This window comes from Drosophila melanogaster, chromosome 2L (assembly GCF_000001215.4).
Source record: "Drosophila melanogaster chromosome 2L".
NCBI lineage: Eukaryota > Metazoa > Arthropoda > Insecta > Diptera > Drosophilidae > Drosophila > Drosophila melanogaster.
Window position 1 is genome coordinate 2,800,194 of NT_033779.5, and position 15,662 is coordinate 2,815,855.

General features: G+C 45.4%; 3 protein-coding genes across 5 annotated transcripts; 2 read left to right on the forward strand and 1 right to left on the reverse strand.

Moving 5' to 3' along the window:
- The first annotated feature begins 5,067 nt into the window (after positions 1-5,067).
- Positions 5,068-12,183, forward strand: daw (dawdle). 3 transcript variants are annotated; one of them, NM_001273038.1, is made up of 5 exons: positions 5,068-5,408; positions 8,787-10,060; positions 10,175-10,450; positions 10,956-11,335; positions 11,405-12,183. In NM_001273038.1, exons 2-5 carry the CDS (start codon positions 9,118-9,120, stop codon positions 11,564-11,566), a joined length of 1,761 nt encoding a protein of 586 aa, NP_001259967.1. In that variant the 5' UTR covers positions 5,068-5,408; positions 8,787-9,117; the 3' UTR covers positions 11,567-12,183. The 3 variants fall into 3 exon arrangements, with proteins under 3 accessions (NP_001259967.1, NP_722840.1, NP_523461.1); NM_164503.2 differs by having other exon boundaries at positions 11,405-11,952; NM_078737.3 differs by lacking the exon at positions 5,068-5,408 and adding an exon at positions 8,129-8,343 and having other exon boundaries at positions 11,405-11,952.
- A 60-nt stretch (positions 12,184-12,243) lies between these two features.
- Positions 12,244-14,236, forward strand: CG2964 (uncharacterized protein). Its single transcript, NM_134869.3, has 2 exons — positions 12,244-13,986; positions 14,050-14,236. The coding sequence occupies exons 1-2, from the start codon at positions 12,345-12,347 to the stop codon at positions 14,070-14,072; spliced, it is 1,665 nt and encodes a 554-aa protein (NP_608713.2). The 5' UTR covers positions 12,244-12,344; the 3' UTR covers positions 14,073-14,236.
- G6P (Glucose-6-Phosphatase) lies at positions 14,143-15,567 on the reverse strand. Its single transcript, NM_001103593.2, has 5 exons — positions 15,411-15,567; positions 15,187-15,351; positions 14,614-15,112; positions 14,445-14,563; positions 14,143-14,396 (listed from the first exon to the last, which is right to left on the reverse strand). The coding sequence occupies exons 1-5, from the start codon at positions 15,494-15,496 to the stop codon at positions 14,213-14,215; spliced, it is 1,053 nt and encodes a 350-aa protein (NP_001097063.1). The 5' UTR covers positions 15,497-15,567; the 3' UTR covers positions 14,143-14,212.
- Between the last annotated feature and the right edge of the window lie 95 nt (positions 15,568-15,662).

Sequence of the window (15,662 nt, forward strand, 5' to 3'; positions counted from 1 at the left end):
TCATAAAATAGGCACTACCATAAAATGCATCCTTCATAAGTAAGAGTTGAATAACTACTACAGTATCTCATGTCTAGTACCTTTACATACATATTTTCAAAAATCCCTACTATATCTCTCTCTAGATTTTCCCAAAGGAGGTAAACATCTGACTGGGAATCACATGTAAAGTTGAAAGCTCCTTCAGAACCTGTTCGCAGTATGTTTTTTGGTGCATGCGTACTGGGGCGGAAGTGTCTCAATGGCACACAATGTTGCCATTTGCTGTAGAGCAAAGCTTTTCTGTGCCAAGTTTCACTTTCCGTACTATTTTTCCTTCGCCTATGAAAGCTGAGATTTGCCATGTAAATGGCGGCACTGTATCGTATATTTCACAAAAAATCAAAACAAATTACTTATCTAACGATAAGCCAAAATAGTATGACTGTGAAATTAAATCTTTTTCAATAGATCCGATCCATCCAGGCAATTTATTTGGTTTTGGAAATGCATTATTAAAAGGTCGTGCCTACTTTTGGGCTGACAAGTCCATCTTAATGACATGTCAGCACAATAATTATGAAATATAATTTAATTAATACTTTGTCACAAAAATAGTTTATAATCGTGATTTCCCCCTAGAGAGTAGCTGAGTTTTTACATGCAATGAGGATATATTTTTAAATGTTTTGAATAAATATACTATAGGAATACAAATACATAGTAAGTTACTATTAGTAACCTAAAATCAAAGCAGATACGATCTTAAATCATACTTCTTTGAACAGAAATACTTATCGACTTGCTTTCCTATGAGTTATGTATTTATATCGGGTGAATCATTAACAATCCTTTACGACGCGCAAATAAATCACGATATTCGATAGTGCTGGTCACCTTCACGCCTCAATCAGGCGGTTGGCCATACTCGGGGTTCGTGATTTCCCATATCGTTTATCTTGGGAACCCTCGCACGGCAATCGGTAATCGCTAGCGAAGAAGTTAATTAAACGGCCAGTCCTCGGGCTCAAATCGATCGAGATCGATCGCGGATGATTGATGATTGAAGCGAAGAGCGGAATGTAAACACGCACTCGCTTACGCACTTATCACTATCAGTTATCAGTGGGAAGTGGACAGGGAGCAGCAGCTCTTGGTCGGTGGTCACTTGAACTTGCTCCCAAATGGCGATAAGCGAGGCGGCACGCGCTCGATCCGATTTGGCCGTGGGGCAATTGCATTATTGGGGTTGCTGTGTCATCGAGACTAATCGATTTGAATTGGGGCAATTGGCATGATTGCTTTGGTTTGGTTTGGGGCAACTTTGATGAGGTAATGCGAAGTTTCCCACCCCCAAAAAATAGTGTTCTTTCCGCCTGCATCACCCGATTAGACTCGCAATCAGCGAATGTTTGGTTTTTTCCTATGTTATGTTTCTGATTCCGTGTGGTATCAATCGTTTTGGTGGTCGAGGTTATGGCAAGGCTACACGTGCCACCTATAATGGCCATTGGTTTTATTTGCTTTGCATATGTGGTTTATTCGGCACTTGCACCTTATCAAGTGCTTATACTCACAATCCAGATGTGCAATAGGCACAACTGAAGTTCTCACTTCTTCTAATCTACATGAAATAGCTGATAATTTCACCAGGTTTAGACTTTGTCTTCGCTGTATGAATACATGAATCACGTAGATTGCGTTCGAATTCTTGGCAAATATATTTGGATTCCAACGTGTGCGACAAAGGTCGATTGGTTAATGCCTAATGAGCTTATCTGCCACAGAAACCATTGACAAATTAATTATCATTAATGCTGTGTAATTGGTTTTTTTATCAGTTTAAATCACAAAATTTGTCAAGGCTTCTTAGTTACTTATGAATATGTACCAATAGCGTCATCATATCATTCTAATTGTAAACTAAACAAAGCGCACCCGAATAATCTTTCCGTTTTCCAAGTAAGCACTAATTCTTATACAATCTAGATATACCATTCATTAGCACCTGTCCCGCAAACTTTGGGCATGTGGTACGGATTGGCTCGAGTGTCACTCGGGGGCCATAAAAACTGACCACATCAATTCGAAAATAAGTGGAAATGAAACGCTATATTCGTGGATGCTAATTTTAGATCGGGTCGCTTCGCCACACTAGTCGGCGATAAAGAGCGTTGTGCTATTTTCAACAAATGCAAAAAGAGGTGACAACAAAGGCAACTTGACGTCGTCGTCGTCATCGTCATCATCGTCATCTGGCGGAGGAGCAACGTCACGGGTTGGCGCGTTCATCATCTCGAGCGGTTGGGAACTCGAAATTCCGGCAGACACGAGGTGCATGCGTGGACGCCTTGGCACTCGGACGCCTTGGCTAATTGCTTTGGGTGCAGCCCAGATGATTGAGTGAATTGAGTGAGACGATTCGATAAAATAAGATTCGAATTTGGTTCACACACGACTGGCGCATGACTCGTAAGTGGACTTTGGTCCCACCAAAAGATATTCACTTGCGCGGCTCAGTTTCGATCTGCGCCCGATCTCGTCTAGCCTGTCTGTCTGGATGGATGGTTGGATGGATGGATGGATGAAGGGATGGATGGAGGGATGGGTAGATGCAGGCGCCTCATCTCGAGTGCTCCAAAGTCCAAGTTGTCAATTCCGTTCATGGCTCCGCAATTACTACGCTCAATATCAATTTGTTCGCACTTACAGAGCGAACGGAAAGTTTCCCCAGCGAGCTGATTAAGTGGCCCCTTATTCAGCTAAAAATTTTAATTAATTTCACTTCTTGTAGTCCGAGCTGTTGAATTATTTTTGGCTCCAGTTCGATTATCTCCTTGAGGATCCACGCTCAGTTCACATGAACAGACCACAATCGGAGTCACACCTGTTCGGTCGAAAGGCCTCAAAGTGTTAATTAGTTTGCTAATTAGTTTTCAGCTTTAATTAGTGCCTTTAATTTCGATGGGTGCTTAGTCATTTTCAACACTGTGATTAAAATAGATACTTGTTGTTTATATTTTATTGGGTTAAGTTATGAGTTTTGAGTGTAATTTTCAGCAACTATGACAAATTAAAAGTGTTTTTTTTTGGCGATGTATCAGGCAGTTTTCAAATAAAATTGCAATTTAAAATAATAAAAATATATTCACACATATTGCAGCCTCGATTAATTTTTTACTATGCAATATATACTCTAATAATCTACGTTTTAATGATTTTTGAAATTACTTTTTATAATTAAATCGAAAGTCGTGGGTGTTATCAATGGTTATCAAAATGAATATATAAAAAACAGTGTATATTTGTGTTTTGTCTGGCTACTTTCCGGTTGTCAACAAGAAATCCTCTGTAATCAGAAGACTTTGTTCTGCTGGCCCTCTTCTTAACCTATTAAACCAGGAATAGTAGAAATAGATTCAAATCGTTTCAATAACTCTATTTTTTGAGTTCACATTCTTAGACTTTACTTTCCTGATCTGTAATTTGAATCAAATGCTCACTAGACAGTCATAGAATTTTCCTGATCAAATGCAAGGCCAAAGTCTAGACGAATAAGGCCATTTATAATCAAATGAAGCGATGAATAGTTCAGAAAATATTAGAATGAATCTTTAGATGTTTAAGGTAACTTTAAGCTTGCAGTTCAAACGTGTAACTAAAGTCATAGTACCCCTATCAAGGGTATAAGCATCATATATTGTTGACTTAATTATGACACCAAAACACTGTTTTAATTAAAAACTGAAATTCCAGAGGCCCGGCCACGATAAGCCGTGCATTGTGACGTGTTTTTCAGCACGCGCGCCACATTTAAAAATTAGACGTTTCGAGTGAGATTTTGCCTCGATCCTGAGTATACAAATCACGAAAGGTATATTGTGCGATTCCATCGCATTATATTTGAGGTGAATGCTTTATTGTGAAATCTCAAGGTAAACAAAACTCGGAACGGACTTAATCAGTCGATTGGCATGAGGTTTGAAAGTGAAACACAGCGATACGCAATCAGAGCCAGCATTTAATTAATATTAGCCATTTACATACTATTGTCCTCCGAGGTAATCTCAAGAGACCCATGCTCGACGGGCGTGAAAACTTCAAAATTATGATATCACACATGGTAATCAATTGAAGCAGCCAGCAAGTTAAAAACAAGAAACCCCAAACGTCGTAAAAGCCACATCGTAAATTGGTCAAGAGGAAAGCGATTAGCTGGCCAAGAGCTAAACAAAAACAGGAAGGCATACGTAGGGTGGAGTCTGAAATTGAGTATACTTAGTTCATTCGTTATATTACATCTAATTGTTCAGTCTTTTACACGACATTGTTTGCATATTCTTCGATGATACATATGTACTTTCTTCTAGCATTCATGGTTATACGTCAATTTTAGTCATACCTCTCGCTAGTACCGCTTATTAATAGACATTGGGCCATCAAAAGAAAGCGATGGTATCGCTTTGGCTGTGAGAACCAATCGCCATTAGGCAATGTCGGCTATCAGGGAAAGTCAAAGGCAATCCGCTGGACTGGACTGCCGCTGAACTTTGGACCGGTTGGATCGAGCGATAAAACCCCACCGGCACGACGTCAGCTCACGTTTTTGGGTGACGAATGCTGGGGCTCGATCCTCATTCCCAACAAGCTCGAACTCACGAACGGCCATCGAACATGTAGCGCCGGCCAGCGAACTTGTTCGATGCTCCAGCCTCGAGCGGCGTGGGTGTTCGATGCAGGAGGCGATCGGATGGGAGCCAACCGGACCTAAAACGCTGCTGTGTGGGCCAGGGGGGAAAGCCACCCATTATCAGTGGCTCTCCCTGCTCTCCCTCTCTCTCTCTCTGTCGCACTTGCTGGAAGCAAAGTAGAATTGCGCATCGCTTAAAACGCAGAGCAGCGGAGTGCGCCAATGATCGGCGGCGTGTCTGTTATCAAACAAACTGAAACTCAACTGTCTGCCGCCCGAAGAGTGGGCCATACCCATACCCATACCCATACCCAGGCCCATACTCACACCCATACCGCTCCCCACAGATACCGTTAGTCGTACCGCTCCAGGCTTTTGTGGCCGCTGCGCCGCCCATCGTCGAATTATTCACACGCAGACGTTCCCAACGATCGGATCGAAAATTATTCAAATCGTGCAAATCGTACATGAAACTTGGTGTGAACGAATAATACTTTATGTTTCTTCAAAACATTTGTTTTTGCTCAGCGAAATATCAGCTCGTCATTTTGAGGAAATCAAGTTCAAGTGGTGAAATTCAAAACAATAATGAGTTTGCGAAAGTGATTTGCGAAAACAAATAAACGGACAATCGATTGTAGAATCACTCAAGGACATTTGATAAGCATCCCTTTTCGCAGAAGATTGCAAACAATGTGCTAAGTTATTCAAGCATTTTGACAATGGATTATTAATTTGGGTGAGTTACATAACACAAGGGCTTATTGTGTAAGAAGTTTAAATAAAAGTGCCAAAAATGTGAATTATGGAATCAGCCTCAACATGGGATACTAGAAATTGTATATTTTTTTTAGCAGTCTAATGCTCAATATCAGTTATTACCAAATCGCAGGGAAGTTTCTAGTTTCGCTTTTGGAATATCATGCCGTAATTAAAAACTAATCATGCAGTGAATGGTTTATCGATCAGAGGCCTATCTATCACCGATTGATTGATTGATAGTTTTCGAGCCTATAACCCAGGCGCATAACCTCCAAAAGCTCTTGGCGAATTTCGGCCACGTCGAGAGTCATTGGCCAAATTTAGTTGCTACCAATGATGATCTTATTTAATCCTGCACTTGATTTATGGTAGCATCGCCGATGAGCGTGTGGCGAGAAAAGTATTATGGCAGATTAATTTGCGACGCTTCGGGCCTCTGGCTTCTGGCAATCGGGGCAATCTCCGTGAGCGGTTCCAAAGTCCAGATCGTGGCATGCTCCCAACCGCTGATCGGCGAGAACGGCGTGATCGCCGTGATTTATTGCCAAAAACCGATGGAAGCAGCCGTGTTTTTGTCGCAGTGCATTCAACTGCTGCGCGCGAAGAAGAAATGCAAGTGATAATTGCCGGCAATTACGATAGCCCCACTCCAAGTCCGAGTCCCAGCCCCACATCCAGTCCCAGCTGCCCCGTAATTAATGCGAAAATGATACGGGCAGGCCCATGGAAAACCCCCAAGCAGAGTCGCTTAGTCAAGAAGCCATCTCCATCAAGCGGCTGTACTTTGCACCTCCAATCGACGCATCGCCAGACCCCCAACTCCCCATTCACAGGCACAGCAGTTTTTTGCTCCGATTTGCATCGACATGGCAACCGCGGAGTCTTCACTACAGCTTTTGCTTCTGATCACGCGCTGGTGGCGTGCTCGATGACGTAGCCATGACTGCCGGGCGTTAAATGACCTTCTTCAACTTCTGTCCCCCTTCCCAGCGGCACCCCTTTTCCGCGGGCCCCCATCACATCGCAGTCGCACGCCTCGGCTTCGATTCCTGCCTTTGATAAGTCGGTCAGTCAAGTCAGTCATTAAGTCCAGTGCAGTGCGGACAGCTCGAGTTACGTCAAAAACGAAGAGTACGTACAAAACGTGTCACATGTCGCGTGTGTGCTACAATCCAAGCCCTGCTTCCTGATCCGATCCCCATCCATTCTATCAGATCCCATCCCATCCGATCTGATCCGTCATTATGTGGCCCCCAGTCGCTTTAATCGACGTCAGGTTGGTTGTGTTGGAAAAAACAAAATGGAGCAGATTTTGGAACGTGGCAATCTACGTAGGTTGTGGAAAAATATGCGATGAGTTGATAAGTGGTGCGACATATGCTGAAGGCCAGGACGTCATTTAAATTGGAAAAGGGCCACTGGAAAAGTGTAATACCTTATGTAACTTATGGGAACACGTAAAACTAAACTTAATTGTGCAAGTCAAAGGTGTCATAATCTAATATGAAATTGGGGAGTATGCAATACTTATAGTTGTTTATTGTATTATTTCCTAACAAGAACCCCTATTAATTTGCTTTTGCTTAAGCCGCACCAACAATGTTGCCAGAATTCGCTGAGGCCTACAAAATTTCTATCAATTAAACGGACCTTCTCCTCCGTATAGTATAGATCATTTCTATTCGTCTCGATGATCTAATTGGGTTCAGAAAAATCACAGTTCGTGACAAGCGAATCGGGCACGTGTTCAGCATTTAAGGCTAAATCGAATAGGCGGTATAATATAACTCGTGATCTGCCGGCCTTCAAAATACTTTTCTTGACCTTACTCGACTGCTTCACATTTAGCCGAGACCAGAAATTCTGGCTGATGAAATTCCCAACCGAAATACTCATGAATTTCCCATTCGCATTTAAATTGGAAAACAGACACACTATGTATTTGAAATGCGCATCTATTAACCGAATCCGATTAGGATTGCCCAGAATCGCATGCTAAGCGTACTTAATTGGTTAAATGCCGCACTACATATTCCATGCTCCCGATTTGTGGACCAAAAGTGGGAAACCGCCCCTTATCAGCAACGTGTTCACTATTAATTGATTGACACACAATCGAGTCGGATCATCAAAGTCAAGCTTGATAACGCTGCGGGGTAATTAGCATGAATGGGCCACTCGACTCGATTCGATTCGATTCGATTCGGTTTGAAGCGATCATAAATTCACTTGATATCAAAATGCCCCATTGTGGCCAAGCGAGTGCCAAAAATGCCAACAGATAGTGACGCCGCCAACTGGGGGCGTGGCATTGTCAGGGTGGCGGGAGGTTAAAAATAAAATTGCAATTAAGAATTTTATGCAATTCGGTGGCTTGGCGTTTTCAAGAAGCTGATGCAATGCTGCACCCCACTTGCATATCCAATTGTCTTCGGCTAAAGAGAGAGCGCCATGTAGCCATAACCATGGTCTATAGTCATAAATCGAGACCCGAACCGCTCGGCTTGGATCCGAGTCCGCAACCGATACGAAACGATCCGTCAGATACGATGCGATTCGAGTGGTTCGGATTGTTTCGGTTCGGTTCGGTTCGGTTCGGCTGGCGCTCGCGGAACGATCAATCAAACGCTCGGCGATCGTCACATAAATTGTTCTACTAATCAGCCAACCGCTTCATTCATTCACAACTCGTTTGCGCTGCCGCATGTCGGAAGAGAAAGAAGCACCATACTATATCATAGACCATACCACAAGTGGAATACTATATAGACGCGCGATCCCAGCTATAGCTAAAGGCCCGTGCCACTCGTGTTTCGTGTCCGGGTTCAAAGTTAATGCCGCAACCCCCGCCGGATTCATCCGGCTGAGCAGATTCAGATCCCATTGGAGCAAATCGGAGTGTGCTCACCACGGTACGTGTGGGGTCCACGTCCACCTAATTGCCATCTAATTGAGCCCGCTTATCAGCGGATCTGCGCAACTACGCTTTCGATTTGAGTCGCACTTGGGGCAAATAGCCCATGTGATAATGTGAAATTGAATACTGAACTAAACTAAATCTTCCCGGAATTAATGTCAAAAAAACGATTTGCACTTTGCCACCTGCCAATTCGAGCTCAACGATATGGAATAAATGATGCAATTTGGTGCAAAAATTAAGCGAGACTTCGGGCTTAGTGAGTGATAGTGATAAATGCACCTGATCCGCTGGCATATTAAATTGCATTTTAATTGGGGCAGCGCGTTCGCAAATATTTATGAGAAAATTTAGGGCATAGCTGTTTTAATTTATTTGATTAATAATCGGAATGTGCTTACAATATTAACTAAGTTACAAATTTCTTCTTATTTGCAGACGAAACTTAACGAAAAGTTTAAAATATTGAACATGCATCATTCAAGCGTATAAGTCGTTGTTATATAAAATCATAAAAAACGCATAAACGTTTTAAAAGTGCTTAAACAAGGCTATAAAACGGCAACAATAAGTGAAACCAGCTGCAATTCTATGAGTTTTGTAAACCTGAAAGCCGGAAAAATTGATGTTTTAATGCTGCCAAACAGATAGCAATCAGCCCCAGCCGACAAAACAAGAGTGAAACCAAAGGCGATCCAGAAGATCATAAGATACATATAAAATATCTCACAGTTAAAAAAAAAGAGAAGTCATAAGTACATATTCAGAAATGGCCAAGTACTTTATAGCCCTGGTGTTGCTGGTGTGTCTGGCCCTGGAGAACAGGAACGTATACAATCGCCTGCACGCCCGCTCCCATCCGAGTTCCCGTGGCGACATCCTTCGTCCGCATCCTAAGCACCAGCCGCATCCCCATGTGCAGCACACCTCGCAACAGCTGCAGCAGCAACACCATATCCGGCAGCAACGATCCCGTCAGCTGAAACACCTGGAACCGGATCCGACCAGCGAGGAGGACGATGTACCGATCACCAAGCGGGAGTACTATGCCCGCCTGAGGCGCCACGTCATCCACAAGAGGCAGCACCTCCTGCAGCAGGAGCTCAGCTACAACCATCCCGGCTCCCATTCGGAGCAGCTAAAGGTGCCCCGCCTGTGGCAACACCTCATGGAGCAGGAGGAGAAGGCACACCGACATGTGAGCCCGCCCGTGGAGTTGCCTATCATGTACGGAGATGCCCCCGAGGAGTCATCCCTCTCCTCCGATGATCACTTTGATGATCTGTCGCCGCTGGACTTTGTGCGCAACGAACTGATGGCCGAGGACCAGCAGAATCAGGAGAAGGATCTCGATCTCGATCTGGACCTAGATCAGCAGCCGGAAACGCCCATAGAGCCAGAGCTCCCATTGGGTGAGAGGAACATCACCATTTCGGTGAAGTCCAGCGCCGGAGGATGCCCCAAGTGCGAGAGCAATCGCCAAGTGGAGCACATCACCGAGGAGCAGCTGACCCACTTACGCATCGAGTTCGTTAAGCAGCAGATCCTGGAGAAGCTGCGCCTCAAGGAGAGCCCCAAGGTGTCGGCCGTGGAGCTGCCCAAGCCCATCTTCGACGGGATGACACTCTCCCATCCGGACGATAGCACCAAGAACAAGGAGCTGGACGATTACTACGCTCGCACTAGCAAGAAGTTCATACTGCTCAATAGAGGTAAGCAAATCTAGATTTAAGCACTAGAAAGTAAAGATTGAAGCTTAACTTCAAAGGGAATCCTTTTACCATTCTGATTTTGCTAACACAACCCTTTATCCTTTATTTTTACAGAGGAGGTCGAGTGCAACCGAGCGAGAGATGGAAAATCCAATCCGTCCATGTGCTTCACCTTCAAGATAGACGACGCAGATGCCGAGGGCTTCGACGTGAGCACCGCCGTCCTGTGGCTCTTCAAGAACAAACAGAACCGCACCGACACGGCATCGGTGAACAGCACCAGTGCCCAGCAGACGATCGTAGTCTCCGAGGTGGAGGTGGATCAGCAGAAGGACTCCAAGTATTTGTCGGCGGCCAAGACCATAGCCATCCAGTCGGTGAATGTGCAAGGTGGGTACACATAGTATACATTAGTATAGCATAAACACTCATCCCCCCAGAGCGTAATCATGCCCAGAAAAGAATCGCACACGTTTGGACCTTTGGTCGGCAGCCGCGGAACGGCCAAAACTGACCCTCAATACCCTCGGGGGACAAATCAAAATATGTGACATGTCTATACTAGATGGGTATTATAAAAATTATAAAGAACGCCGATAAGTGCCAACGTTGACAACCGCTTGTTTGTGTTTTCAATTAGACAGATCATTGCGCAGATTCGTGATAGCACTGCTTGATAGCTCGGCTCGAATCTGAAATTCATGTGGGTGAATAACTTGACAAAGCATTATTCGTGGGTGCAAAAACTGAACTTTGGCCACAACCCAGCACAGTTGTGAGTTCCTGGGGTCAGTTACCAGATAAGAAAGATGGGATCTACGATTCTGGGAGAAGAGAAGATGGCTCTGTGGAACCCCCAACTAACCGCTCTGCCTTTCCTTTCGCATACTTTCAGATGAGTGGATGAAGATCGACATTGAGTGGCCCATCAAACACTGGATCAGTGGCCACGAGCTGAGCCACCTCATCCAAATCACCTGCGGTGGCTGCGATGTCAGCGACATGGAGGAGATCATTTCGGTGGACAAGGATTACCGGCCATTCATCGTGATCGACATGCAGAACAGGCGGCGCAAGAGTCGCCAGAAGCGCAGCATCAACTGCTCCAGCGGAATGACCGAGTGCTGTCGGGAGCACCTGTACATATCATTCCGGGACATCGGCTGGAGCAACTGGATCCTGAAGCCGGAGGGCTACAATGCCTACTTCTGTCGCGGATCCTGTAGCTCGGTGGCGAGTGTTACGCAAGCGGCCTCCCACCACAGTTCCATAATGGTAGGTACCCCATTCGACAGGAACTGATGTGTTGATGATGAAACTAATGTATATCCTCTTCCCTTGCAGAAAATTCTCTCCACGAGCGGTGCTAACAAGTCGCTGGAGTTGGTGCCCTGCTGCACCGCCAAACAGTATTCCTCGCTGCAGCTGGTCGTGATGGACTCGAGCAACACGGCGACGGTGAAGACGCTGCCCAACATGGTGGTGGAGTCATGTGGCTGCAGATAGAGAGGCGAATAGAATTAGCCAAGTTACATTTACGTTACATCGGACAAATTAGACGTAGACTCCATTTCGCTCCATTTCAGCTAGCATCCAACCATCCAACTACATTTCTCTCCAACTAATTTAAACTCATTTTGCAAAGCATTTACATTAGCGTTGTCATTTAATCGTAGTTACCTGTAGTGCCTGAGCTGCCACTAGTTGATAGTTAAAAGCTAAAGTCAATGTACTTAAGCTCTCGAAGTATGTAGGTAGTTAGCCAATGGCTTCAATTAATTTAATAGCTATCTTTAAACGTAAAGTAGTGATTTGCATTGTTTAAGTAGCGTGTTTTGAGTTATTAGCAGAAAACATGAAAATCGCAAAATAAAACATAATTAATATAATGTAAGATATGCATTTTTCATAGGGGCAGCGTACCACAAACTCATCGGAGTGCATAATGCACATTACTGTATAGAAAACCAAGTATCTGAGTTACAATATGGAATGTAGGGTCTTAGAAAATATCCTAACTAATTAAAAAATGGTAAAACGTTGTGTCGAAAATGTAATTGGTTTGTAGGAAGTCCATGGAATATAGCATACCTTTAGGCACTTTACAGTTTGGTAAGCTCTGCAATTCAACAATTGATTTGTAAAAATGTATTGCTTTTTAATAAACAGCTTACTTACCTGTTCGTAAAACGTCACAGAGTTTTTTTTATAACTGCAGAGTGATTGATTTTAATGGTAGTTGCCCAAAATTTTAAGTTATTCCTCTTATCCAAAATTTACAACCATGTCGTTGTCCGCGAAATCCGTGCTAAAGGAGGGCTCCACACAGCTGAGCCACATCTGCGAGCTGGATCTTGCCCAGCAGGCGTCCCACCAGCGCCTCGTTTCCCTGATCGCAACCATATCGGTCAGTTCCCGGAACGCGGACACCATATACACCATGATAATGCGCGGAGTGAACATATTCCGTCTGAACTTCTCCCACGAATCGCACGAGATGCACTCGAAAACGATCGAGCTGATCAACGAGGCGCTGGAGAGGATTCATAAGGAGACGGGCCAAATCCGAACGGTCGCCATTGCGGCGGACACGCGTGGACCCCAGATTCGTACTGGCCTACTGGATGGAGATGTGTTCCTGCGCAGCGGCGACAATCTGCGTCTCTCGATCAATCGGGATCTTTACGACAAGGGCAACAAGGAGGCGGTCTACGTGGACTACCCGAACATCATCAACCTGACCAAGACCGGCGATCGCCTGTTCATCGACGACGGCAGGCTGCTGCTCCACATCTTGGAAGTGGGAGTGGATGGTCTGCTGTGCGAGGTCATCCATGGCGGCCAGCTGAACAACAACTGCAACGTGATCCTGCCGGAGATCGAGATCGATTTGCCCGCCGTCTCCGAGAAGGATATGTTTGACATCCAGTTCAGCATAAAGGCCAACGTGGACTTCCTCTTCGCCTCCGCCGTGCGCAGTGCCAAGAACGTCAAGGAGCTGCGAACGGTGCTCGGCGAGAAGGGCAAGCACATCAAGATCATCGCCAAGATGGACAGCAAGATAGCTCTGAGCAGGTTCTCGGAGATTCTGCGTGCGGCGGATGGATTGCTGCTTTCGCGAGCGGATCTGGGCACCCAGATACCCATTGAAAAGCTCTTCATCACCCAGAAGAGCATACTGGGCCAATGCAACAAGGTGGGCAAGCCGGTCATAGTGGCCTCCCACATCCTCGAGTCCATGCGCACCCTGCCCCATCCCACACGGGCCGAGTGCTTCGATTTGGCCAACGCCATCATCGATGGAGCAGACTGCATCATGCTGTCGTCGGAAGTGGCCATTGGGTCGTTTCCCAAGGAGACGGTGGCCACCTGCGACACATTGTGCCGGGAGGCCGAGAAGGTGCTCTGGTTTCGAGACCTCTTCTCCGACCTGGTCAGCGAGGTGCGTGGCGAGCTGGACGCGGCACACTCGCTGGCCATTGCAGCCGTGGAGACGGCCAAGCGCACCAATGCCACCCTGATCATCGTGCTGACCACCTCGGGCCGCTCGGCCACTCTGGTCAGCAAGTTCCGACCCCGCTGTCCCATCATGGCTATCACGCGCTGCGAACGGACCGCCCGCTGGGTCTATCTGCATCGCGGAGTCCTGCCGATACTGTACACCTTGGAGCCCAGCACGGACTACGCCACCGATGTGGACGCTCGGGTGCAGTTCGCCATGACCTCTGCCAAGAAGTGGGGCATCATCGACGACGGCGATCCCATTGTGATAGTGAGTGCCTGGAAGGATGGCGGCGGGTTCACCAACAATGTCCGTGTGGTCTACGCTTTCTTCGAGGCGGATCGCGTGGACTGCCTGTTCCGGTCGGACAGGCGGCATTCTCGAAAGAACACCAACCTGCAGATGGCAAATCGGGAGCCTGCTGGTAAGGATTCAGACGTGGGCTTAAATTGATGTTCTTGATATTTCTTCGAATTTATCCTTGCAGATAAGAAAAGTGGTAATGCGTAGCTGAGCCCGGAGAAATGGAACTTGGTTGCCTCAAATGTAATCATCAAATAAATTATTTTGGAAGATCGTTATTTTACTTTCGTCCCAGTATTGTTTTTTATATTTTCTTTTATCTGTACAAAATTAGAAAAGCCTCTATTCTAGTAAAATTTCGATACGTACTTAATCAGTACTAGGGAATGAATGACATTTCTTAAGAACTCATAGGTCAAGAAAACGAAGCGACCAGACTGCTTAAACGTGGAAAAGCGCAATCCATAGTTGACAAACTCCAGAACTCCAAGGAATCGGCATCGCCGCCAAAATGATGATTGTTTCATTTCCCTGGAATGAGGTTGATGCAGTTTGTGTATCCAAAATAATCAGACTTACAGCTTATATAGTGGCGAGGCCAAAGCCAATCCCATTAGATTTCCCAGATCTCTGACAAGTGCAAAGATTGGACCAACTTCATGACGCAAATATGTGGGTTCTGGACACCATTTAAATGCCTGAAGAAAGGTATATTTAATAAGGTTTCGAATAGCATATACAAACTTACCTCTCGCACCGACCAATGGGGATCGATATTCAGTTCCAGCTTCACATAGTACACTGACAATGCCAATCCTCCCAAGAAGAAAACAGCTGAGACCGCATAGCGACGTGGTCGCGAGAACAAGTACTTCACATTTCCCTCAAAGGTGCAAAGAGACCTAATTCCCAGGTAACTTCCCAGTATGCACTGGTGCAGAAACTCGGTGGCCAGGTAGAGGCGACTCAGCCACATACAGACCACCATTCCAATGATCAGCAGGTACATTATGCAGCGGCAGAAGGAAGAGCGCAACGCAGCAAAGCGATCCCAGCAGTGAACGAAGAAGAACGAGGCCAGGATGAGTACGAACACCGTGAAGGTCATTGAGTGGGCGCAGGGCAGCCCACCGGTCATCTCGCAGCTCAGCTGATGACTTTCCAAGGCCACCGCCGGTTTCTTTACAACCACATTATTGGCAAACTGCTCTCGCAGAAACCACAAAGGACGCGTCTCCGGATATATCCTGTCCGGCAAATCGAGTCCAGAATAAAGGATTATTAAGGAGAATTGAATTCAGGACTTGTCTTTCCTACTTACCATTTTTCGAAGGAGTTCAGTGTGCTAATCAGGGTAAATGCCGTGAAGAGATGCACGAGGATTTCCTGACTGAAGATACCACATAGGGGGATAATGATGTTGAACATTTTGTTTGGCTCCAAATGAACGCTGAGAAAATGCCAAAGGGGCCTTCCAAAACTCAAGCTGAAAAATGGATTTCTCTTAATCGCTATGTACAGCCGAAAAATTCAGAGAGTTCGAACCGTTCCTGAGCCCATTCGTTGATGAAAAGCTCCCGCGTGAGCGTTGTATGGTACGCATCCGAAAGAATGTGCACTATCGACTCCATTGTTTTCAGTCTTAAAATATTTTAGCAACTGGCTCCTTTTATATTTTCAAGTCTTTCTGCCAATATGAAATGTTTGTTATGGCCTGCTTGTTTACTGGTAAACATCCTTGAACAGCTGTTATTTTATGGTCCTGCGCACTTATTGGCAAAATGGGGTGGTAAATAA

Excerpts from the sequence above, each read along its gene's own strand:
- daw (NM_001273038.1), top strand. The coding sequence starts at position 9,118 with ATGGCCAAGTACTTTATAGCCCTGGTGTTGCTGGTGTGTCTGGCCCTG. Across the intron at positions 10,061-10,174 it reads GTTCATACTGCTCAATAGAG|AGGAGGTCGAGTGCAACCGA; the intron begins GTAAGCAAATCT and ends TTATTTTTACAG. Across the intron at positions 11,336-11,404 it reads CCCACCACAGTTCCATAATG|AAAATTCTCTCCACGAGCGG; the intron begins GTAGGTACCCCA and ends CTTCCCTTGCAG.
- CG2964 (NM_134869.3), top strand. The coding sequence starts at position 12,345 with ATGTCGTTGTCCGCGAAATCCGTGCTAAAGGAGGGCTCCACACAGCTG. Across the intron at positions 13,987-14,049 it reads GGCAAATCGGGAGCCTGCTG|ATAAGAAAAGTGGTAATGCG; the intron begins GTAAGGATTCAG and ends TTATCCTTGCAG.
- G6P (NM_001103593.2), bottom strand. The coding sequence starts at position 15,496 with ATGGAGTCGATAGTGCACATTCTTTCGGATGCGTACCATACAACGCTC. Across the intron at positions 14,564-14,613 it reads CCCATTGGTCGGTGCGAGAG|GCATTTAAATGGTGTCCAGA; the intron begins GTAAGTTTGTAT and ends ACCTTTCTTCAG. Across the intron at positions 14,397-14,444 it reads GCCTCGCCACTATATAAGCT|GGAAATGAAACAATCATCAT; the intron begins GTAAGTCTGATT and ends ACCTCATTCCAG.